The sequence below is a fragment of the Marmota monax genome, unplaced genomic scaffold, assembly GCF_021218885.2.
Source record: "Marmota monax isolate L192 unplaced genomic scaffold, Marmota_monax_Labrador192_F-V1.1 WCK01_AAM20220418_F8-fsc00014, whole genome shotgun sequence".
NCBI classification, from domain to species: Eukaryota; Metazoa; Chordata; class Mammalia; order Rodentia; family Sciuridae; genus Marmota; species Marmota monax.
Window position 1 is genome coordinate 4,959,631 of NW_026695222.1, and position 26,949 is coordinate 4,986,579.

The following is a 26,949-nucleotide window of genomic DNA, read 5'->3' on the forward strand; positions in this document are numbered from 1 at the left end:
TGGGCATTATACCTGGAGAGCTAGTGTGGAGAGAGCTGTGCAGAAAAGACCCAGTGGGATGTGCTCATTTGGCAATCTCCTTGTTGGTTTCATAATCCTGGGTTAACAAACTGCAGAGCTAGGTAATGCATGTGGTATACACAATTCAAAGACAGCACGGATATTCAGTAGTACCCATCCTCCCAACCCTGTATTTTATAATAGACTTTTATTACAAAAGCTTCCAAGTAACAACACAGATTTCTCTAGAGATTTTTATGAAAGCAATGTGGAAACCTGCCTCTTAAATGTTTACACACACACACACACACACACACACACCTTCCATATCTATGGATTCAATCAATTGTGCATAGAACATATTTGGGGGAAAAACTGCATCTATACCAAACATGTGCAGATTTTTCCTTGCCACTCATCCCTAAACAATACAGTATAACTAATATTTACATCAAATTTACATTGCATTAGGAATTATAATTAATCTAGAGATGATTAATTAGTTAATTTTTGTGGTACAGGGATTAAACCTAGAATCTTGCACAAACTAGGCGAGCACTTCACCACTGAACCACATCCCTAGGCCTTTTATTTTATTTTTATTTGTTTAATTGTTGGTAGACCTTATTTTATGCATTTATTTATATGTGGTGCTGAGAATTGAGGCAAGCGCTTTACCACTGAGCTACAACCCCAGCCCTCCCTAAACCTTTTCTTTTTAATTTTTAAAATTTATTTTGAGACAAGATTTTGCTAAATTGTGCAGGCAGGCCATGAAGTAGCTATCCTCCCAAGTAGCTGGGATTACAGGTATGTGCCACTATAATCAGTTTGGAAATGATTTAGAATATGCAGAATAGGTTCTATGACAACTCTATGGCAATTTATATAAGGGACTTGAGCATCCACAGGTTTTGGTATGGATGAATGAACACTTTTAAATCAACTGCCCTCTAATTGTAAGTAAGAGGAGAAGACTTATTTTCTATTGTATTATTTTTATGACTGAGTGAGTACTATAATACTAAGGTTGGGAATCTAGATGTGGAAATAGTTCTTAGAATGGCAGTCTCTAGGTTTTCCAGCTCCATCAGCTTTAATCGATAGAAAATGTTCTAAAAACATCATAATTCTGATCAAGGACTAAAGTGTGATGCAGTTGACAGACACCATACATTCTATTCTTCATCTTGGGCTTTTGCAAAATCTCACCTAATAGCTTTTGTCATATTTCACTTTTGCCAGGAAGACTTAAATCTATTGAGGAACTATACAAATGTAAATGATCAAGTTCTGACTGATACATCCAACAATATATTTCAGCACAAAGTTTAAAGAAAAAGAGAAAAACATGTCTACAACTTCCAGCTCAGCCACAGTTCTAGCAGTCAGATCAAGGCAAACAAAAAATGTACAAACCACAGAAAGTTTGCTGACACTGGACCTTTGAAAAGGCATGTGTTTGCCTATTAATACCTCTGGGTATGAAATCTAATGAAATATTACCAGAAAAAGTAGCTAAGAGCCAGTTTAATTTGTCTAGTATGAATATTTTATTTATTAATTTTAACACATCTATCACTGTTTAACATTTCCTCTGCCTCCTTTATTAATATAAATGTGTGTGTGTGTGTGTGTGTGTGTGTGTGTGTATAAGGTGCAATATTCTCCTTTAGAATTGATAATATTAGGATATTCTGAGATTTTTGGCATCAAACAGTCATTAAAAAGCAAAAAAAGAAAAAAGAAAAAAATCTAGGCTGGGGTGTGACTCAGTAGAAGACCTGTTGACTAGCATGCAGGATGCCCTGGGTGGATCCCCAGCACTGCAAGATAAAACCAGGTTTGTGACAGTCTGTCAGCAGGATCAAGCCTTTCAACAATGAAACAGCAAATGTTTCTTCTAAAAAGTATACATTTAAAGCCTTTGTCTAAAAATATGGTCAAAGCTGTATGTGAGAATGCAAATTTGGTAGAGAAAATTATAAGAACAAGGCTGGCTTCACCTGAGCCATTGTGCCTTTTTGTTCCCGTGGGACCTGAAGTTCATGATGCTGCTTGTTATTCACCTCATTACAAACATCTATCTGTCACAGCAGGTGTTGGGTCGTGAGAGGACACAGTGTCCAGGAAACCTGAAATCAGGTTAGAAAACTCCCAGGCAACCAATTCCCTTTCAATTGACTCTGAGTAGCTGGCACTGCCTACCACAGCCTCTGCACTGCCTGCCCCGGGAAATGGCTGTAATTGAAGTCACAGCGGAAATGCTTTCCCAGCTACCCATCCCTGAAGGCGTGGGAGCCACACTTAGAATGACAGGAAGGGAAGCAGCCCTAGCCTTTCGGACTATTCAAGGAAATAGACAATTTTAGTTGCTTCAAAATTCCACTCCCCGCAATATTGCTTTTAAAGTTTCTTGCACAAATCAATCTCTCTGGGTTAAGTGCAGTCATAGTGGTCCTTCCTTCCCATGGCTTCTCAACATGGAACTTAAACCCATTATGGAACTCAGCATGTCTTCAAATAGGAGGGACAGCAGGACTGGATGGACACAGCTTCCCTCTCTATCCTCACAGGTCTCTGCTGTGAAGTGGCTGATCTGGAATTCTCCATGGACAAATGACTGGTGATTATTTTAGGGTGACAGAGGCTCAGGCAGAGACTGGTAGAGGTCACTCACTACTTGAATCCATGGTCAGGGCCAGCTGACTCCAGTCATCACTAAAGGGTGCCTGGTTAAATATATCACAATGGAACCATCATGGTGAAGATTTAAAAAGAATAGAAAAGAAAAGCCCAGGGACTCTGCCAGTTGGCACATTGCCATTGTGGACGTTCGTATCTTGTTTGCTTAGTCCAAAGCCTTCAGTTCAGACAATGGTAGAGGAAGGAGAAGACATAATGATTCAAGTAAAAGAGAAGGTCTCTCAAGTTAGTCAGACAGAGGAAAAGATTCAAGTAAAAGAGAAGGCCTCTCAAGCTAGTCAGACAGAGAAAGAAAGTGTAAAACAGAAAAAGCCATCAGGGGGAAAGTTACAACAGGAGACTGCTACTAACACCTTTCTATCACCAGAGGGTGTAAGTGTCCAACCAACAGCACCACCTCTACAGGAGACTGCTACTAACACCTTTCTATCACCAGAGGATGTAAGTGTCCAACTAACAAGGCCACCTCCATGTGCTGGGAGGTCCCCAACCCCCGCAGTTGATAGTTGGGATCCTGAGACAAGATCTCAAATATTAACATGCCCTGTATTTGAGGCAGGAGGGCAGCGATTTTACCAAGTTTTAAATTTCAAAACAGTGAAGCAGCTAAAAGAGGCTGTAACAACCTATGGTCCTCAAGCACCCTTCACTGTAAGCATGGTCGAATCCATTAACAACTTGAACATGACGCCAGCAGATTGGGCTAATATGTGTAAAGCTGTGCTAAATGGAGGACAATACCTGTTATGGAAGGTTGCCAATGAGGAATTTTGCAAGGAGACGGCTAGGCGAAATGCAGCAGCTGGTTATCCTCAGAGAAATCTAGATATGTTGTTAGGAAAGGGACCTTATGAGGATCAGCAGCAACAAATTGCATATGATCCTGGTGTATATGCACAAATTGCTGTAGATGCAATTAAGGCATGGAAGACTTTACAAGGACATGGAGGTTTACAAGGTCAATTATCTAAGGTAATACAAGGAGCTAATGAACCTTATGCTGAATTTGTAGATAGGCTTATTCAAACAGCTACCAGAGTTTTTGGGAATACAGAACAAGCAATGCCATTACTAAAACTCCTGGCTTATGAGCAAGCGAATCGTTGGTGCTGATAACGCCAAGGTCGCGGGTTCGTTCCCCGTACGGGCCACCAAATGCCGCGGTCTGGCTGGGCACAATCAGGAGCCACTTGTCAAAAGAAACTAACTTTATTTTTAGAACCACACATGCCAAACAAAACAGCCTCTCAGGAAAAACCCTCAGAGCCTCAACTGCCACCACCGGCTTTCCACAAGCCTCTCTCTCCCACACAAGCTTCTCTCCACCTCCCACAATCCTCCTGCTCTTGAGGCCGATTGGCTGGGTCACATGGGCGGAGCCAAAAAAGTCCCCCAATGAGCAGCTCCGTGGTCTGAAAGGGCAGGGAAACAGCCCAATGAGCATCACCGCAGAGGAGCCAATCAGCTAGATGTTGCTGGGGCTGCTGTGAGCCAATCATCAGCCGGCAGCTGGAAGTTTGCTGGCAGCTGGAAGTTTGCTGGGGCCCCTTCAGCTGTGGCTCTCAACAGGGTGCCTGCTGGTCTTCCTAGACTCCCACCTGCCCCTCAGCTCATCCTTTCCTATCCCTGGTGCTCACAGGGACTTTCCTGCCCTCCCAAGACACACAGGATGTGGGGAGTTGTGAGCCCTGTTCATTCTTTCCCAGATTTTAGTCTAGAGAGTAGAAGTCAGATAACTACATACAAAATCTCACCTCCTGTTCTGTTCTCTCCCTTTCTTCCAACAATCCCATGGTCAGAAGGGGGTAGCTTTCCTCTTTCTCTAAGATTGAGCCTGAGTTCTATCACCTTTGGGTTTATAGTACAACTCCATCTGGTCAGGCCTGACTTCTGTGTTAAGAGAAGCTACAGGAATTTGGAGAAATCCCCTCCTCTCTTGCCTGCAATCTGATTTTCCAGATTTCTATTCTGTAAATGAGGATCTTCTCCCTTAGGGATTCCCATCCTTTCCTAGAGCTGTGACTCATCCTTGGGAATAAAAATCCTACTGCTTAAGGTGTAAAGAAAAATATAGGAGCTTATTATGTGCAAAATAATTTCCCTGCTGCACGAGGCAGAGTGAATTCTAATTACCGAAAGGCAAGTGCAGCAGTCGTTAGGTCTGTAGACTCTTCATGTAGCAACCTGTGGCCTTTGATATCATTTGTGATAATCATGATGTAAGGCGTGTAATGCTGAGTAGATTATCATTAATGTACTAAATAGCAAAAGCAAACAAGCTAACATTCAAATAGTGTCAACAGGAACCTTTATCCTTATTGTTCTTGATAATTTATGCCTCACACTCATCCGGATTTTTGTTCTTTTATTAAATAGTAATTTGTCAGAAGGAAAAGCATCCCTACCAACCTACCCAAGGGTGGGTTCACTATCATTACCCCTCTTCTTTCTTTCTTGGTAATCATATTATCTAGTGCCACATAATAAACTAGACTGAATTATAAATTAGAAATGCTCATTAGTCTCTTCTCCACTACATTTCCCTTTAATTTTCTATATTTTTTCCATCACTCTTGTAGAACTCTGCTTCCCTTCAAGTCTAAACTTATAGGGTGTGTTGGATAAGCCACCTCCCTTTCTCTGCCTCCTATTTATTCTACCCTTACCTGGTTCCCACCCCCACCTGTCCACTGACCCCTCATTAATACCAAGGCCACTAGTGATGTCATCTTCACTAATGCCAAAGAACACCTCTTTGTACCACCCAGTGACTGTTGTAGTTTGAATGTGCCCCCATATTTCATGTGTTGGAAGTCTGTTCCTCAATGCACAGTGTGGAGAGGGGAACATATGAGCAGTGACTGGGTCATTAGAGCTCTGTCTTCTTGAATGGATGGGTCCATTATTAGACTAATGGATTAATGGATTGTCACACAAATGGCTTTATAAAAGTAAGCTCTGTCAGGGAAGCTGGCTCTGTCTTGCCATGTTATGCTGTAGCAAGAAGGCCTTCACTAGGAGCAGAGCAGATGCTGGCACCACATTCTTGGACTTCCCAGCCTTCTGACCTGTGAATTAAATAAACCTCAATCCCTTATTAATAGATCAGTCTCAGGTATTTTGTTATAGTCACAGAAAACTACCTAACACAGTAGCTTTAGACACTATGGATGTTTCTCTTTTTTTTTTTTTTTTTTGCATTGTTTTTCCTCTGGGCTCCCCTGATATTCTGTCACCTTTCCCCTTTACTTGTCATGTTGCCCCTTTCGCCTTTCCTGGATCTTTGGCAGTTGAGAGTTATCTAGAACTATGTCCTGAGATTCCTTCCCTTTTCTCTACATGTGACAAGGATTTTATCCATTCTTATGCTTAAATTCCATATAGATCCAATTTTCTCAATGTTTTGTGCACAGAACTTATACTTGGAGAAAGGGTGGAAACTTTAAATTACTTAACCTTTTCTGCTTGAATTCTTTCTTTTATAATTATCCTCTTAACAGCCTCATAAAATGTTATGATGATAAAATAAATCATAAACGAATAGGTCCTTAATCAAAAAACACATGTACAATGGCATACACTTGAAGAGAAGGACCAAGGCAGGAAATCGAGTGCTGTCAATCATAATTCCATATGCCTCCGGACAAGTTGCTGAAACTTCCTCAGCTTCAAATATTACAGCCTACAAGTGTGAGTTAATTATAGTTTTAGGAAAAGTCTGCCTATAAATTCTGCCAAATGGCATTTCAGTTTTAAAGCCTGAGCAACTTCTTGTTTGGAGATAGTATAAAAGGGAAATACTGGAAAAAAAAGGTTCCTACAAAAATGAAATTTAATCTAAAAACTACTGTTTATCCCAGAATATATTCTATTGTACTTGTTGCTACTAAAAACCTTCAGAGGGAGGAAAGGTCCAAGTGTTACCTTCGCCTCAGCAGTGAGCCAGTACTAACAGTGGGAGGGCTACTCTGTTAAGTTGAGGCAATTTTCAGGTGGATGACATTGCTCAGTGGGTCCGAAAAATGTTGTTCATGCTATGAGGTTTGTGTTTTAGGGGACTTTTTTGTGTTTCCAAAAATATTTTATAATGGGTCCTGAGAGTTCATAGGCCATCCAGACAGTACCACTTTATACCTCTCTCTGGTGTAAGAAACAGTAAAAAGTCTTTAAAAGGTCATCTATTTCAGCAGAAAGTTTTGTTTGGTTTTTACACGATAGTGCTCTGGTTTGTCCCCTCAGAAACTCATTTAATCTCTATTATGAGATATTATGAAGTTGGGCATGGTGGAATGTTTAGGAACTGATTAAGGACATACCTCATGAAAGGATTAGTCCATTTATGGAATCAATGGATTAGTGGGATAAGTTTTCTTGAGAATGGGTTTTCTAGCCAGGCATGGGGGCAGCTTATAATTCCAGCTACTTGGGAGGCTGAGGCCAACTTGAGCAACTTAGGGAGAAGCTGTCTCAAATATTTAAAAAAAAGTTTAAAAGGTCCAGGGATGTAGCTCAATACTTGCTTAGTGTGTGAGGAGCTGGGTTAATCCCCAGCATGCATGAAATAAAGAGACAGAGATAGAGATAGAGAGGAAGGAAGGAAGATAGAAAGGAAGGCAGGCCACTGTTGGATGTCTCAACCTGGACCAGATCTATGAGACAAAATAAACCTCTTCTCTTTATAACTTACCCAGTGTGTGGCAATGTGTTATCAACTACAGAAAACAGACTTAAGACCATGGAAAACAATGTTTTCAACAATAGCAAGTCTCAACAGGAATTCTCTAAGTTCTGAGAAAAACCTTGCCAGAAAACAGGAACTTTTGTGCCAGGAGTGTGCAGGCAAATGTTTAACACATGGTTTTCTTAGGAAAGGGAGGGGGGGTGGGAAGCCCCATTTGTAGAGTTTGCTTTTTTTCACAGTATAAATACTTGCACCATAGCTAACATCTAACTACAAAGCGATGGCTTTGAGCCAGGAGTTGGGGAAAGGTGCTCAGACAGAGTCATCATGCAGGTAGCAGAGATATAAGGTACCTCAAAAGCACAGACGATAATAGAAGCTATGAAATTGTACATAATGACTTTTGAGTATTCGTTACCTTTGCTTTTAATTTAATTTGTTTACTTGTATATTAATTCAGATTTTTAATAATGGCTATGTTTAACAACTGGCTCATGAAATCCAGAAAAATTTAAAAGTGGACTCTTGTGAGCTAAGACAGGACGCCCTGGCTCATCACTGGTTTGTCTTCCAAGAATAAAAGAAAATGAATATTTGCTTAGATCATAATTAAGGACATTTGAGATTTGTGAGGTGGATATATTGGTTTAGGTAGGGTTTTAAAAATACTTGTTAATATTCTAGAACTCTATGTTGTTAATTAATATGTAAATCAAAAGCAGCCATCAAAATCATGACATGATGACAAATAGATCATAGTTTTCTATTTAATTTGTATGAGCTGGGTATGAGGCATATATTTCCTTTTCTAAGGAAATCAACCTAGATGAAAGATATTTGTTTATTGAATGATGTGTGTTGTGAGTTAAACTGGTCCCCTTGAATTCATGTTGACAACCTGACCCCCATGTGACTATATTTGGAGATGAAGACAGAGAGACATTAGGGTTTTCCTTCTCTTTCTCTTATGGTATACAGGAGAGAGGTCAGTTGAGGACACAGCTAAGTTTCCATCTGCAGGCCTAGAAGAGAAGCCTCATTAGAAACCCAGCCTTGCAGGAGTCATGATTTTGGACCTTTAGGCTCTAGAACCGGCAGAACATCAATTTCTGTTGAAGCCACTCAGTCTGGGATATGTTGTTATGAAAGCCTGGGCCAATTCATACAACATGCAACAATGAGATTACATGAAGTTCCACAACAATGCACCTGACACTGGCATCTTGGACTTTCTCATGATGTCATGAGGTATGCCTTTCTGTCTACTCCTCTGCCTGATGAACTTTGACTCAGGGCTGTGGGTCTCAGCTCAAAAGCTGCCACCTCTGTGAAGCCCTCTTCGGTTTTCCTAAGTGTGCATCCGTCCTTTCTCCCCTGTAAATAGCTCTATTATAATGATGATCATAGTGTCTATCCCACTGCAAATCCTTGGCAAAATGGTAGTTTACACATTAGATGTTAAGGTGAAGCATAAGACTGTGGCTGTTTCACATTTAAATTTAAACAAGAATTAAATTAAAAACTCAGTTCCTTGGTTGCATTGACCACATTTCAGGCAGGTAGTAACCTATGGCTGGCAGGGTGTCACTGGCCTGTAATCCAGGCAACTCTGGAGGATGAGGCATAAGAATAACAAGTTCAATGCCAGCCTGGGAAACCTAGAGAGACCCTGTATTAAAATAAAAAGGGCTATGGATGTAGCTCAGCAGGAGAGTGTCCCGGGTTCAATACCCAGTTCCATAAAAAGAAAAAAATAAATAAATAAAATAAAAATTTAAAAACACTTATGGCTAGTTGGCTACTGCATATTGAACATTGGATGTGAAAATTGTACAACACTGCAGACCATTTCTTTCTACCACTCTGTACAGTATTAAATAATAGACCCTTTGAAGTGAGTCAGGGTGCATCTTTTTATTTTCTCAGCACCTAGTTTAATGCTTCTTTGTAGTAGGCATTTGATAACTATTGTTTGAATTAATAAAGAAAAACCCATGAACACTATCCAACCAATGGTAGCTACTTAAAACGTGCATAGTTCCCAGAGGCCACAGAAATAAGTACACACAAGTAGAACTCTTAAAATGAGCAATGGTCATTTTCCCCAGAATGAGAACACCAACTTACATATTAAGATATAACTATAGAATTCATCTCTCAGGTGTTAATACAACAATCTATAGCTGTTAATTCAGAAGCACAATATTGATTTCAATTTTTTTTCTAGGCCATCTCTGCTCCTTTGTTCTATAAGTTAAACTATGGACTCCTTAAATCTTTCAGCATGATATTTATGCAAATCTATTTAATGAGTCTTCCCACATCCTGAATTCTCTGGATCTCTTATCTATTATTTTAGTGTCAAACTTCTGACTTTTAATGAATCATATCCTTCACAGACTCAAAGGGGATCCTAAAAAGGTCACCTGTAAACAACCTTCTGCTGGTAGACAGGCTCTTTGTCTCCATGTTTAAGGATCTTCAAAGGGGGAAAAAAAAAAAACAAAAAACCAACCACCACCCCAGGGATGTATTGAAATATGTAAATATTCTTACAGGCTCAGAAAACCTTCCTTATTTCATGCTTAAATCTTTCAAAATTTAGCCCCAAGCAGTTCCCTTTACTCTAACTCCAGACAAAAAAAAAAAAAAAAGAACAAGGTCATTTGTCATATGCTCTGGAGAAGCCCCTTGGTGCTCTGTGACTGAGACTTACATGGAAAGACAAGGAGATATTTCTCTTTCAAGATGTGTCTTTAGCTGTCCTTGTATCCTCAGGGGTAAACACGAGGGTCTAGTCAATAGGCCTTGAATGAATAAATGAAATCCAAATGAAAGACAATGGCTGAACAAATAAAATTAGGCCTCTCCTTAAGGGCCACGTGTCCCCTAACCCCTTTCTTGTTCAATTCAGAAGGAGGCTTCATTAACAAGGATGTTGATCTGGGACTGGGGGAAGAGATGATTTCACTAGGAGGGTAGGGTGGAGGAGGAAAGCAAGAAGTTCTCAAGGGAAGCAAAATCAGTCAGTCTCTGTTTTGAACTCAGTACCTACAGCCATAAGATAAATGGCACATGAGAACAAAAAGAAAAGATGGAGAAAGAAAAGCTGAATTTGGGAGTAGGTAGGGGTGAGTGTGCACTTCTTCATTCTTGCTGCTTTTGAGAACAAGCTGTGAGTCTTCAATAGCCCTGTGCAAGAAAGGTTGAATCAAAATCTCTTGACCTACCTGTGTAGGTCATGGAGTGCCCCCCCAACCCCTCTGCTTGGCATTGCCTCCCCCTGGATGTGATGGGCACAGCAAAAGTTGCCTCCCTCCCTCCCACTGATACAGCAGTCAATGGTGGATGTCCCAAAAGTGAGTCCTGCTTTCACAAGTCTGTTTGGTAAAATTTAGTCTCTGTGTGATAGGGCAAGAGCCTGCTGAGGAGCTGAAGCAATCACAGCAACCGTTTCTCACCAATTCTTGTGATCACGACCGAAAGATTTCAGAAATGTCACTCAAAGTAGCCGGCATGAGTTTATGAGAATGGATAGGAAAACAGAAGAGGGGACACGCTCAAGGAAGGGAAGAGAGTGGTTCCTCTGAGAGACTAGAAGGATGGTGCACCCTTCTGCCCTCCAGTTTTATCAGGAGTTGAGGAAAGTATCCAGAGAGTCCTTCCCAGGACCAGCTATTGATTTTGACGGACTGCAGGATGACATCAGACTTACAAGTCCCCACTGCACACGATAACTCTAGGTCATTTTGGTCCATGGTGACCAGTTCTAATTGGAACCTGTTCTTATAGATTTCATGGCTGGTGGAGGATTATCCTTACCTCCCTGACTTCTGGGATCTGGCCTATGTAAGAACCACAAAAGTCCCCCCTTCAGGGTAATTTATGTTCTTCTTATAAGCATTTTGGGCCTGCATTTCTCCAGCAGATAACAGGTGGGTTGCTGTGGAATGCAACATATCCTCTTTACCTAAACCTGGCAGAGCTGTAGGTAAATTGCTTTTAAAAAGAAAGCATGAGGGCATGACCCCAAGACCCTGAGCCCAGATTTTAGAATTATTCCTTTAATCTCATGTTCACATCTGTTTGTTAACCTATCACTGGGAGCTGTTCTCAAAGACATTTGTTAAAAACAGGGGATTTCTCATCAACTTAAATATGTTGCCTGTGATGTTTAAGGTCTCCTGATATTGTGACTGGCTTGGGGGTTAAATCCCTGGCAGGATTTGGTCATAATCTTGTGGAGGCTGATTTGGTATATATGGATGGTATCTGTCCTTCTAGTCACTAAAAGACCTTCTTCCTTTAACAAAGAGACTGGTCGTATCTCTGTTTTATAGATGGGTATACTGAGGCACAGATGACACACAATATATTGCTTGCCTGTCTGCATCAAAATAAGAAAGTGCTGTCAAACATGCTGATATGGAGATCATAAAACCATGCCTTCAGATGCTTACAAAAAAACAAAAACAAAAAAAAAACAACCTAAAGGCACAATACCTGTGGTGTGTGCAAGGTTTGGTACTTCTCAGGAGACCTTAGTAAAGTTCATATAGTCAAATATATAACAGTGAGACTAAGAAGATAATACATGTAATGTGCTTTGAAGGTTCCTGATAATGCTCATTTTTGCTTGTTTTCATCAGAAAGAATGTTTCATGTCCTTCTATGACCTTAAACTGAATTTTATTAATTTAAAACATTTAGGAACTGTGTTTTCCATTCTTTTGTGCTATTGAAATAGGTATAATCTAGAACAAAGAAGCACTTAAGATATTCTTGGCATATGTTTATAATTTTCCAATGATATGTCATTGCTATTTTTAGAAATTGATCACTCTACTTTTCTTTATCTAAAGGTTCATATGTACAGAAAGTGAGCAAACATTATTTTTTGTTTGTTTTAAATCTCACTCTGCAATGATTTGTAGCTATTCAAAATAGAAGGTACCAGGATTAAAAGTGTGATTCACCTGTTCATTTTCACCTAGTAATCTCCAGGGTGATAAGAAGGAGTATGATTTTATCAATGAAGAGTTTCACTCACAATTTTAGAAATGTATTCTCAGGCTCAATCTTCTATCATGGGAAAAAATATGTTTATTTAAGCGAATGTGTAATAACTTTATGGACTTTTAATTCATTGACTGTGTTTTTCAGCTAGTGTATAAATGGAAATGTCAAATGAAAAAGTAAGCAAGAAAGAAAATGTTTGCAGAAACATTAAACTTAGTAGAAAATCTATATTTCATATGCTGCTATAAAAGAACATTTTGTTCTTTTTACAAATATAAAATAGCATAATTAGGTTTCTATTCTCTCTTAGCAATGAGATCTATTTTTTTTTAACAGAAAGTGTGAAACCGATTTATTTTTATGCCACATTTTATATGTGGGAAACTAAAGGGACTAAAACTAACAATGTGATTAAAAATTTATGAAAGTACAGATATTCTGGGAATATTTGTATCTTTTTAAAAATAAATATTTTTGATAAAAGGAAGCTCAGTGTACATTCTGAAGGGAATACAAGCTGTGATTAGGCTATCACAAGCCTGAGGGAGCAGAAGGACAAAAATATAACATTGATGTCTCTATGTATTTGTTTTGAAAAGCAAAACCCAAGTCATATGTTTTTAGGTCCGTTGTCATTTGCATCCCCTGAGAAAATCCAATATTCTACTTGTGGTTTGAAACCCCAAAACAAAGATCCAATGATGCTCACCATTGACGATTTGAAGGGTATCCTCTACATGCAAATGCAAAAGCATTTTCAAGGTCTCTCTCCCTGGAGGCTCCCATAGAAACTGGAAATCAATATTGCATGGCCCTTGTCTGTGCCACCTTCCAAAGTGAGCTTTATCACAAGGTCACATATGAACAAAATTGCCACTGTTAAGAGGACATGGCCTGAATTCATGGTCAGGCTGGGCCTTTGCTCTCAGGGGGCATTCTCTCTCCCTCTCTGTTATGTTACAGTCAGGAGAAAATAAAAAGACATCAAAGGGCCAGTTTGTGATTAGGTTAAAAATGTTTTTCAAAGAAAATAAATAGCACAAAGACAGTTTAAAGCTAGCAAAAGCCAGGAAAGAAAATGTACTAGAATCCTACCAGTCAGAATGTGGTCTGTGGAAATGTAGTATATCCTGGGAGTTAGTTAGAAAGGCAAACCATCAGGCCCCAACCAAGACGTCTGCAATTAAACAAGATGCCCAAATAACTCGCACACCCTTCCAACACACTGAGTTTCAAACCTTGATGTAGACGAAGTGAAGGAATGTATATCCCTTTCTCAGTAAAAAAGTTGTTTTCCTTAATTCTTTGATATTACAGTTTCTAAACTGTGTTACTTCACAGATTAATAAATGCTTGAAGATGAAAATGCTCCAAGCCTTGCTATAGAACTCTATTTCATTATATACAAGAATAGAAACTCGCTATTTAAATTTTTTAAAATGTTTCAACTGTTCACAAACACATGATAATTGTACATATTTATAAGAGATGGCGTAATATTTCAATAAAGGTATAAGATATTGTTAAGATCTGATCAGAGTAACTGGCATATCCATTATCTTAAACATGTGTGGCTTCTTCATGTTGAGAATAGTCCAATCCTTTCTACTAGCTATTTTGCAACATACGATCAAATATTGTCAAACATAACCTACTGTGCTATAGATGTTTGCTTTATTTGTAATCACAAGGGTACTTCTTTTCTCCCTGAAATACATGCCCTTTGAAATGATGTAGACCAGTTTCCTTATTAGTGAAAGGAAAAGAATAGATATTACGATGCACCTCACTGGCAAGTTAAAGTCCCTTTCTAACTTTTGAGCTTGCAATTTTCTCCAATCAATAGCTCCTGGCCCAAACATCCACATTGGTGAGCAATTTCAAAGACCTCTTGTTTCTTCAGGATCAGAAAATCAGGAGCTGCCCCCTTAACACCACGTGGGAATAAAGCAAATTACAAATTTTGTTAGACTTTCAAAATGAGTGGTGTGGTGAGACGAGTGGAGTGTCTTGAAAAGACTCCCTGAGAATTAATTTGATCTGAGATTTAAGATAATAGGACTTTGGGGAAACAGAGCAGTGAGAAACAGGAATGGAAGAAAAAAAGGTTTCAAAAGTAGGAAGAATATTCTGAGTGCAAGAAAGATGAAGATTAAAAAGAAATCCAGTTTTGCAAATTGAGAAATCAAAAGAGGAAAGAGCACAAAGATAATATGGAAGAATGGAAGGTCTATAAGGAAGAGAGACCACAATGATGAAGAAATAAATACCAGAGGAAGGCAAGAAAGGACCAGAAACCATCATGGGTGTGGCCATACACTGGAGCAAGAAAAACATGGGGACATAGAGAAGGGCGGATGAAGAGTAAGGAGCAAGTACATGCTGTTTGGAAACCAGATGGCCACACACCACGTTCTCTCAAAAGCGAGCCCTCCCATCCAGTCCTACCTGGCTGGAAGGAAGGACGGTGGTCACCACTTGAGAGCTGGAGGGTTGGGGGAAGTAAACTTGGGGGAAACAGAGGGATCCTCATGGCAAGTTTCCGACAAGAATGAGGAGGAACCTTCCCCCTGTGTGGAAAAAAAGGGAGGCTGTCATTTTTTTTTGGCAATGAAATTGCTTTCTAAGTCACCTGGTGTTTTAAATTATTTATCTGGGAGGTCTCCTGGTGTGCCTTGTGGGCTAAAGATGTAATGCCTAACAACTCCATTATCTCTCCCAACACCTCCAGTGTGGCATGGTACCAGAAGTTCTCCTTGGTTCTTCCCCATCCTTTCCAGGGATTAGATACCAAATATGATCACAACTACCACTTTAAAAAAATTCTCCACAAAATCCCACTGCCATCAAGAAACCAAAGAAAAGATGAGGCAGAATTATTGAAGGCTTTGGTTCAGTGGAACAATGAAGTCCAGTGAACATAGCCTTAAGAGCTCTACTTTTGTAATGTAAAGTTTATCTTATTAACTTTCTACATAAATTCAAAGAATATTTATTGGTCCTCCCTTCAAAAGCACATAAACTAAAATTAGAATGAGGGATCTGAGCAGGGTCCCTGAGAAAGAATTGACATGCAAAATTTATGAATCTTTTTACATTTTCAAAAATAAAAATTTCCATTGAATATCAACTATCTGTCAAGTATTATTTTGGGGTGTCTGGATCTCACGGGCATCAGGAAGCATCAGTGAAGAAATCAGACAAAGTCCCTCCCCTTGTGGAGCTTATACTCTTATGGGGCATGACTGACATTGAATGACATTAAGGAAGAAGTGTATAATCTAATGGGAGAAGGTGATACGTGCTATGAAAAACAGAAAGTAGAGAAGAACAGAAAGACCACGATAGGAGAGTGGCACAGAAAGGTTGCCCAATTATACAGAGTGATGGTGGAAAGTCTCTTTGAGAAGACAGATTTGAGAAAGACTTGCAAGACAGGGGAGAGCTGCCCAAGTAGAGACTTGGAAGATGAGGAAACAGTCCATACAACAGCCCAAGATGGGATTGGGCTGGCTCATTGGGGCTGAGCAAGAATCCCAATATGACCTCAACAAAGAACAGATCAATGAAGACAGAAAAATGGACTGCAGCAAAGGGGAGTTGGATCACATTGTATCTTTCAGTCTTTATTCTGGGGACATAAAAGCCATGTAGGATCTTGAACAGAAGAGTGACCTGATTCCAAGAATTATTATGGCTGTTATGCTGGGAATGGATTGTGACTGGATACAAAGGGCAGCAGGAAGACCTGTTAGTAGACCATTTTGAAATCCACTGAGAATTGATGGTGGCCATTAGCCAAGGTGGTTGCACAATGGTTGGTACCTCAAGAATTATATAGATGTTTTAACTGCTTTACAATAATTTTCGAGTCTTACAGTTCTCCTGGTTCCACTTAAAACAAAGACCCAATAACAAATTTGAGAATTATATCAGTGCAAACTAAGAGTTACTTTTCATTGTTTTAGAGAGGTAGGGGTAATATACAAGGTGCAAAGAAAAAGGAAGCAGGACTGGGGATGTAACTTAGTACAAATTTCCCCGTAAACAAGCAAGTTTACCTAGGGCAAAACCCATTTTTGAGGCTTGGTTTCAGCTACAAATTCTTGTCAAATTCAAAGATTCAATTAATGATCACAATAACGGAGAACACTTGTGTCAGTTGTTTTTTGTTTAAAATGTACAAACAGAACTCTAAGCAGTTGGTTAGACTATTTTGGCTTGAGGCTTAATACCTGCAAAAGAGCACAGCTCTTAGCAACTGCTTTCCTATTTTGAACCAAAGCTTCCTTCAATGTTTTCTCAGTCCAAGAGCCCCACATTGGACCTTTTATGACAGTCTGTTCTTTGACCTCTATACTCTGCCTCATCAAATATTTCAAAGCACCTAATATATTTTCCTTTCAGATTTTCTGCTGATAAATATTTCTCTTAGATGGAGTTTGACTATTCTTTCCCTTAAAATGTTGAAGGCCATAGTAAAATCAGGTAATCGTTTCCAGACATCAATTAAAGTTTTGTAATTTTTGCTTTATAAAGTGTTTGAAGTGTGTGCATTTGACTATTTTCAATAAAAGAAAAAAAACACTAGGGATATATTCAAAATTTAAAAAAATCAAGTAGTAGGAAAGTTCATATACATCATGCATGTTGACGGGAAGGCAGAAGTAGAAATAGAACCCAAAGTTTTCCATCAGTCAGTGGTTGTGTAGACTTCTTTCATGTATGGCATGTGGGAAGATGAAAGCCAAATAATATTTGAGGCTGATCTCATCCTATCCCTGATGTTAAATTCAGTGTTTGCTGGGGAAACTCTGAACCCCACCAACACATAATCCTCAATTTGTGCAGGTGAGGCATGTTCCTCTGCCTTCCATGCAATACAATCTATTGCCATGCTCCCACACTGTCTCATCCTCAGGGAAGGAGGTGGAAAAAAGGCTGATGGGGTAAAGAAAGGGATGAGGAATCAATGGCATTCATGTAACTCTAAGTTGCAATGTTGTTTTTTTTTTTAGGTACTGGGCCACTCAACCACTGAGCCACATCCCCAGCTCTGTTTGTATTTTATTTAGAGACAGGGTCTCACTGAGTTGCTTAGGGTCTCACCTTTACTGAGTCTGGCTTTGAACTCACGATCCTCTTGTCTCAGCCTCCTGAGCCACTGGGATTACAAGCATGCGCCACCATGTCCGGCTGCAATTTTGTCTTAATCTCCAAATCTGTTGCCTTCTAGGGGCCAACAGGCAACAGAAATCCAGGAAGCAGACAAGGGAGTACCATACAGGCTAAGGGGGAGTTTTTCTTTGCAGCTCTAGAAATTTGTTTACTTCTTTCTATTATAATCATGTAGTCTAATTTTTCAAGAGAAAGTCAATGTATTTTTTAAATAAGAAAATTTCTAATTTTTACATAACAAGGTAATAGTTTTGTAATGTGCCAATGTGGCTCAGTTGAAATATATTTCCTAGAATTCCATTTCTTTTGAGTTCCAAAGGGTTTCATGGAGATTTGGAGGACTTGTTGAGAGAGGCAGCAGCCTTTTTACAGCACACAGGCACTATATTGCTGCTCTGTTGATTTGTCTGGTGGTTGAGAAGCAGCAGCTGGGCCTTCAGTCAGTTCCCCTTCCCCTTGGGTCTTTAGTTGTTCTGACTCCTGGGCCAAATGTGTGTGTGGGGTGTGTGTGTGTGTGTGTGTCAGTGTGTGTGTGTGTGTGTGTGTGTGTGTTCAAATCTGTGACAGAGCTTCAGCTCCTGCAGATTACCCAAGTCACCAAGACTACTTGTTAAACTTCGCTTTCAAACTGCCTGTCTACCAGAGTCCGGCATTAGAGGGAAAGACATCATTAAGACTGCATAAAGCCAGTCCCCTGGGTTGAATGAGGCAATCAACAACTCCCTGTAGCACACACAGTGTATCCTGTTCATTATGATTCCATAGTTGAATCCCAAGTAATACAGATGTTAACTAACTTAAAACATTTAGAAACATCATGGGGTGGGGGTGGGGGGGCTTCTTATTTCTTATAATATTCGATTAGGTTGTATTTGGACCATCCTTCCCTGAAAGCAATTTAAAAAACTCAATTTGATAGTAAAACTATCTCCTTGAAATACCCTAAGAACCACAAAAACTGAAAGAATGATTGGGACCAAACTGAAAGGAGCAGTGAACCCTGACCTATAATAAGCAAGGAATCTATTTTGACCTGACAAGTTTTTGCTAAAGCTGGAAACTTTGAATTCATCTTTCTTGATGGACAAGGACCCTAAGCAAAACCAGGAATGAGAGATCTCACAGGGAATCTTCCCTGCAACAAGTATGACATACAGATTTGTAGATTTGAAAATAGACCAATAGAACTTCTAGAAATAATATAAAATGCAAAACCTAAAGTTAAAAACTCAGAGGGTCAATAAAACAGCAATTTAAGCAAAGAATAGGTGCATCAGAAAAAGGGTCAGAAAAAATTTATCCACAGGGCAGCACAAAGAGATAAAAAGATGGAAAATACTGAAGGGTTAAGAGAGAAAGTAAAGTAAGGTGGTCCATTTTATCTTATATGCAAAAATATATGTGCATGCACATAGAACCCTAACAGAGAAGGGGAAAAATTGGACATAAGCCATTATTTATTGACATGTTAGCTCAGAGTTTTTATAAAACTGATGTTATCCATCTAGCCACCTGAAACACATATTCAGGTATGCTATAAAAATATATATGTATAAAATATAAACATATGTTTCATAGATAGATAGATAGATTCCTAAATGCAGCCAAAGGGGGAAAAATAAAAATTATCATCAAAATAACTAAACGAATAGTTAACTAAAAATTAGTGGAAGTTAGAGGACAGTAAAGTTTTACCTTCAAACTATAAGAAAAATAATTGCCAACATTAAATTCTATAATCAGTGACTGTATCATCCCAGAATAAAAAGAAATGGGTATTCTCATCCACATTAAAAAAAAAAAATAAGGACATTCTTGGGGGGAAAAATGCAAAAACCAAAAATAAAAACCCCAATGAGTTTCTTACTGTGGATCACATAAAAGGAACTTCTAGAGAAAATACGAGTCAGTGTTCCCAAATAATCTGAGACATAGGAAAAATGTATAGCAAAGAAAGTTATGAACACATAGGCAAATCTAAATGAACACTAATGTCTAAAATAGAATAATCATATCTTACGAGTTTAAACGTCTATAGAATTAAAATAAATTTCAAAAATAAGTTGAGAGTGGACAAATGGAGTCAAAACTGTCTCAATAGCTTGGTAATTACCAGAATAAAAGTAAATATGTCTGAGTTTCATACTCAAGAAAATAATGAATATATATATATATATATATATTTTTTTTTTTTTTCTAAAAAGGCAAGTCCTCATTGATAAAGTAGAAAAAAAAATCTTGTGTAGAACAGAGATAGATAGTGGCCCAGAGAATTCACATTTTCCCTCACAAGCTAGCGAAAGATTAGAGAAGGCACAACTGAATCATTTAAGAAAAATGGCTTGACATTAAATCCCTAAGTTAACGGTCCCATCCCCAGTCACTTGGGGGTAATATCGGCCACATTTAGGACTCTGTCTCAGAGGCCAGCAGTAGGTCTGACTAGACTTAACTTCACGTAAAGATGAGTCACTTGCCCTGTTGCAAAGATGTCAGAGGGGAAATGAGAAAAATTGGTGTATATTTCCCTGATGGAATAAAGAAGAAGAAGAAGAACCAGTAGCTACATGATGAAATGTTCTTTGTGAATAAATTAAAATGCCCTGAAGCTTCATGGAATCCTCTCTCAATGATGAGCTAAATTAAAACAGAAAATCTGCGTCGTCCTAAGAAACATGAAAGACAAGTTAAGTGTCAGAGAAAAAGTAAATTACACATTTATCGACTGTTCTATGAGGTTAGGGAGACAGTTCATTAAAAAGTCACCTCAAAAGATGCTTCTTCTTGTAATGAGAGTCAGTAGATATAAAGTGATCAATATACATTAGAATATTCACAGCCAATTCAAGGCAATTCCTGATGAATGATGTTTCAACATGTTAAAATAAATCTCTCTGAAGTGTGCAAGGAAAAAAACAGAAGGTCTTTTGTATAATGGATCAATTCAGAGCTGCACAGGAACACAAGAGGCATGGTTTCTGTGCATTAGCAATAGGGTCCTTGAGTTGCTTCTAACAAGTTTTGGACACCTAAATCCTCTGCTATTCACTTTGGCAAACCCAGATATGGAAATCCCAAGGAGACCAATTATGTCACTAAGGTGGAAGACTGGCCTGTGTTTTTTTTTTTTTTTTGTTATCCACCTTAAGAATTCTGCAGTTATGAGTTTCATAAAAGATACCCCTTAATTCAAACTAGGAACTCATACACTTAGGGACTGAATCAAATTTCTCACTGCTTATAGACATGCAGCTGAACATTTCTCCAGAATTTAGAATTCTACTGAAAAACAGCTGATTATTCCCTTTTAAGAACACCCACTATTGTTTATAACTTAATAAATTTCAGTGGGACTTACCTATAGCAGTATATAACTTGATCCTGTGTCAAACATTTACCAGTTGTATAAATTATCTGTAAGGACCACTGACCTCCATTTTCTGTAATGCCCTCAAAAATTTCATGCAAAAGGAGGGACTTATTAAATCTCTTTTTAAATGAGACTTTATATGTAAAAAGGGCTTTGCACATGTCATGAAGTGGGACAACCTGAAATAAGCATTCACATTGGATCTCTCTACTTGATTCTCTAACAAATACAGGTGAGCAGGACTAAAAAGCTGGCCCAGCTCAGGGAGTAAATGAAATGGATTTTAAGCCTGGTTTTGATGAGGCACGTTCTCCTGGGAATGTTCTGTTGCAGAATGGTAAAAATGATGAGAACTCCACTTGGTCTTTCTAGGTCATTGGACTTATTGTTGAGTTATACTTTCAATTAATCTTCATAGGTAACTTGCTATAAATCTAGCTAGAGGAACAATTTCTTGCCAATAACGGACTCTTTTGACTTTCAACCACTGGCTTTTCGAAATTCTTTTGTTAAAATAATTTTTATATTTGTTTGTTACTATTAAAATGAGTTATTTACCAGCAGCTTAGAAAATTATGCTTATATGACTAGTGTTCAAAATAGCTCAAAATAGTCCCATCATCAGAACAAAATAAGGTAGAAAGAGCCTCCTTCCTCTTATGGACAGGACTGGGAACATCAAGCACATGATAGCATTACTTAAGGGGACGAAGAGAACATGGATTATTATATCCAGTGTTACCATGAAAGAAACATGATGTCATATAGTATTTATTTCTGCTGTAGCCCATGATCAGCCATGGTCAGTTTCTAGTTAGAAAATGTTATCCCATCTGTAAAGCACTTGAGGAGGAACTCATTGTCCTTATTAACTTATGGCAGTTTGCATGCCTTCCCCTTCATCAGAAGGTTGCAGTTGTCTTTGACAACACCTGCTATTATGTCTGCTTAAATTCTTCACCCAAAACTCAGCAGTGGAATTGTTTGTACGTTTCTAGATGTTACAAAATCCCTTGGCTTCTCATCTTTCTGAGAGCAACTGCCTCAGTGAAGCTGTTTTATAGGTACGATGGATGGATTTCAGTTTCTTGAGCTGTTCTTCTTTTTATTTTGTTCCACCCATGTCGATTTCCCTCATTTCTACGTTAAGCTTCAATGGCCATTCTGATCCTGCATGTGAAGAGGGATGACTTCAAAGCCAATTCCCTTCTCCTTCTAGTCCATGCCCTACATTTACAGGAGCATTGGTGACTGTTCTCTTGGCTGACTTGACTACTCATCAGCCTTCATTTGCTGTCCTGTGCTTTAGTCTTTCTGCAGATGTTCCCTGCTTGATCTAATTGTTTTGCTCCACTGCTTAGTATTGCTCCTCACTATAGTTTGGATCTGATCTGTTTCCCAAAGACCCATGTGTTAAAGATGTGGAGCCCCAGCATAAAGCACTATGGAGAGGAGATGGAACTTTTAAGAGGTGGGGCTTACTGGGAGGAAGTTAGGTCACTGGAGGCATCCCCCAAACCCTGCCCCTCTCTCTTTGCTTTCTGGGAACTATATGAACAGCCTTCCTCTCTCTCGTACTCCTTCCATGAGGTACTGTGCTGCCACAGACCCAGAGCAACAGGGCCAAGCAAAAGACTGTTCAGACTGTAAGCTCTGAAACTGTGAGCCAAAATAAACCTCTCTTCTTTTTAAGTGGATTATCTCACATATTTTTGTCATAGTGATGGAGAACTAACACACTTCTCCTTGTTATTGCTATTGGAATTTTCCTTCACATGCTATGTTCCAGAATATTTCTAATTTTAGTATTCAGGTCGTGGTTTCAAAGCAGTTTTTTTTTTTTTTTCTTGGTACCAGGGAATGAACCCAGGGGCACTTAACCACTGAGCCACATCCCAAACCTCTCCTTTCTCCCCACCATTTTGTATTTATTTTGAGACAGGGCCTTACTGAGTTGCTTAGGGCCTCGCTAAATTGCTGAGGCTGGCTTTAAACTTGCAAACCTCTTGCCTCGGCCTCCCGAGTCACTGGAATTATAGGTGTGTGCCACCACACCCAGCTCAAAATATGTTGTAAGGCCCAAAGAGTACCCTTCAATAAATACTTTGGTCTGCATGGAATCAATAATTTTCAAGGGAAAACATAAAATCCATTTACAATAAGATGGTCATCGAGCAACTTCATGGATGCAAAGCAAAGGGGAATTCATCATTGCACCTATGTGCAGTAAAAAAGTGAAGACTTTAGAACTACTAATTACCATTTCAGATCTATTTCTACAGGGCCAAGAAAGAAGAAATTAAAAACTGCTATAAATATGGTTGTCCCACACACTGCTAATTACCTACTAAAATGCTATTTACTCTCTAATGATAAAACATCAATTTTGTCCAGGTATCTAGTGACCCTGGAGTTGAGGAGAAGCTGGATCCTCCCCCCACCTTTGTAATCACTCTAAGACAACCACGAAAATTACACTCTCTTACCTACTATTAGTTTAAGAATGCGAACATGGTACTTTAAGAGCCAATAAGATAAACCTACTGGGGGAATTTTGGAAGGTTTCCCTCCATCCTAAAAAAGGGTTACAAAAGGAAGACATTCCCTGTTCTGCCTTGAAATGTTTTTATGTAAGGTTATAATACATAGGCTTTGGCAGGCATTTCGTGACTATGCCTTATAGTTTGAGGATGGAAAGATATAACAATGGTAACTGATAATACCTAGCTTCTTGATGAGGTTGTTGAGCCCCTAGATTAACCATTCCCAGCACTATGACACCTCTAAACTTCCAGTAATGTGACTTACAAGGTTTATTTCTGTTTAAATCAGTTTAAATTGGGTCTTCTATAGAAGTGCAACTGATTACACTTTGATAAGCTGGTCCAAGTTGTTAGTTCCTACAGTGGTTGTTTATATGCAGGGAAAAGGTTAAAAGGTGCTTTGACATCTCTTGTTGGTTTTAATCATGGTGACCTAGATCAGTCACAGGAAAATCTTTGTACAAGTTATTTATAGTGTATTATGCAATTTTAACAGGTTTATATTGCATTTTATCTATAAGTAAAACATTTGACATCGTTGAACCAAAATACACACAGGCATGCCCATGTGCATGGGAACACATGCACACATGTGAACGCACACACACACATACCCTAAAGCAAAATAAAACTATGTGAAAATGATATTTCCCAAGAAGGATTTTCTAAAAATACAAAAACTGACTTGTAAGATATCCACTATATGCAAATATACTACATCAGTGAAGTAATGACACATTTAAAATCAGACAGCATGGATTGAAAATGTATGTATCTGAATATATCCATTAGGGACTGATTATTAAAGTATTTCTTAAATTTTAGTCAAACCTGGTCTTCTATTAAAAATATTTGAGCATGTAAAAATGAGGAATCCTGAATGTAGTTCTTTTTATCCATGGAATGTGATCCAAGACCATTAGTAGGTACCTGAATCAACAGATAGTATCAAATCCTGTATATAGTAAGGTTTTTCCTAGATGAACTGAGCATTACCACAAAATATGAGTTACTTGCTGCCTACATGTTTTATGCCCTGGTGCCTCTTTGGAGTACTACTCTTGAGCTTTGGGGCTATTATTAACTTTTAAAAAATGGGTCATACAAACCCTGTGCTACCTTGGCAGTCAATCTCATAATAAGAGAGGCTGCTAAGGGACTGATGGTCAGACCATATACATATGTGGCTACACTGGAGCAAGGGATGATTCTCTTTTGGGGCAGCTGAAGGGGGACAGATGACAGATTTCATCACTCAGAAAGGCATGTAATTTAAGACTTATGAATTATTTATTTCTGGAATATCCCATGCAATATTTTTTAGATTACTGTTGACTGTTGGCATCTAAAATTAATAATAGTGAAACTCAGGTGAGGGGAGATGACTATATTGCAATTTATAAAACTATGATAAAAATATATGCCATTTGACTTATGGACAAGCAGTTTGAGAAGGTGGCTAAGAATATCTAAATTAAATACGAATTTGAGAAACATAAGAATTAACAACTTATCTAAATAATCATGAATTTTGCTTGAAGATCTGTATTTCTAAAAACTTTAAGAACCAAAAATATTAAGTAATGAAAATTGAATAGCATAAATAAATATGACAATGTATTTAGAATTAGCCATGAGAAATCCCTCTGAAGTAAATTGGGGAATGAAATATACAACTGTATAAAACTAACACTTGAGCTTTGCTCAAAAAGCACTTGTGTAGAATGGCAGTATTTTTAACTATTTTCTGCATTTTAAACTGAAGAGTGTCCTTGTTTTAATACACAAAAAATTTATTTGGTACCAAATCAAGATAGATGGAATATTCTAAAACAGATGCTGTTGGCTCACCTGAAAGTATTTGATTTATGGATATTCAGTTCAATTGAATATTCATGAGGTGATTCATTTTAACAAGCAATGAGCATAATATAATTGTTTTGTTTTACTGGTGCTTATCAAGCCTATGGCCTTGCACACACTAAGCACTCACTCTGCCACTGAGCTATATTCCTCCCAGTCATACTATGAGTTTAAAGTGAAGTCCCAATGAACAGCTACTGTAGGGGAAACAAAAGATTTGTTTTTTTCTGGTTTATGAGACTGTTTTATTGGGTAAAAGCCGGAGTGATCTGGGTGCAGGGCATCCTCTGCTGGACAGAATCTGACATTGCAACATTACCCAAGATGCTTGGAGCAGAATGAGAAGGAGGCTTGGTTAGTCTTCAAATGCATAACTAGCTTGGGTAGAGGCACTTTAAAAATTCCTGTACTGCAGCCACATCTCAGACCATGAAACCAAATACCCAGATGTGGTTCCCTTTACTTGCGGTTTTTAGAAGCTCACCAGTTGGTGATAAATGCTTTCAGAATATCCTTGAAAAGATTCTTACTGTCTTGGAGAAAGATGAAAGTTTCACATGTAAGACCTGATCTGCAATGGTGTTAGATACTTACCTGAATCAGGAAGGCTTTATTCTTATGGAATGGAAATTAAATGAAATCATTGTGAATTATTATTCAGTTCTATTTACCTTGGGCTTCTCGTCCAGTATCTGCTGGCGGATTTCCTTGTGTTTCTCCAAGAGTTTTTCTTGTCGTTTACCTTGTGCCTCTTCTAACTATAATAAATTACCCAGAAAAAAAAAGAGAGAGGGGGGATCATTTTCAGAAAAAAAAATGCTTTTGACTTTGTATATATGTATATATATATTTTTTAGAAAAAAAAATGAAAGCTTTCAAATCTATGGCACATATTTAGTCATGTGGTTCTCTGGTCAAGAATAGCCCTTTCATTTACAGAAGACCAGACAAGTTTTGAAGGGGGGCAAAGGAAAGGGTGGGATGGGATGATGGACAATAGACTTAGATTTCTGTAAAATGTTTGAACATTTTCATTCATAAAATTGAAAATTAAAAATAAGAACTGCCCCTGTGTAAAAGCAGCGACTCCTAGGCAAGTGCCTTGGTGCACAGGTAATCCCAGCTCCTTGGGATGTTGAGGCAGTAGAATTACAAATTCACGGCCAGCCTGGGCAATTTAGGGAGACACTGTCTCAAAACAAAAAAAAAATAAGAGGGACCGGGGATGTGGCTCAGTGGTAGAGGAGCACTGGATTCATTCCCTAGTAACAAAGAAAATAAACAGAGGGGGTACCCGAGTTTCTTTAGCTGCCCCTTCCTTTTTACCTCCACAAAGTTACATGCCCTCCCTTTTGCCCTGTATTCTAAATTCTAAAGAAAATCCCAGCTAAGTGGTGAAGATATTAACTGCGGAATAATCTAGATTTACAGAACCCAAAACATCTGGTGACCTTCAGATAACAGAATGTATAATCCCCTTCCCTAATCTTTAGTTCTGGGCATCAACAACACAAAGCCCATAACTTGCTGGGAGGTTTAGCTTGCAGAAAAGCAATATGCTCCTTTAAAGGGAACATAGGAACTAGCCC

At 38.6% G+C, this 26,949-nt stretch overlaps 1 protein-coding gene across 3 annotated transcripts in view; it reads right to left on the minus strand.

The window, feature by feature from the left end:
* Plcb1 (phospholipase C beta 1) overlaps positions 1-26,949 on the minus strand; it is a 722,370-nt gene that overhangs the window by 61,681 nt on the left and 633,740 nt on the right. For 2 of the 3 annotated variants that reach the window (XM_058575379.1, XM_046433107.2), the window contains one exon: positions 26,032-26,118. In XM_058575379.1, coding sequence (XP_058431362.1) covers positions 26,032-26,118 — 87 coding nt within the window. Of the gene's footprint in view, positions 1-14,854; positions 14,977-26,031; positions 26,119-26,949 lie in introns of all 3 variants that reach the window. The other variant, XM_046433108.2, reaches the window with a different exon arrangement.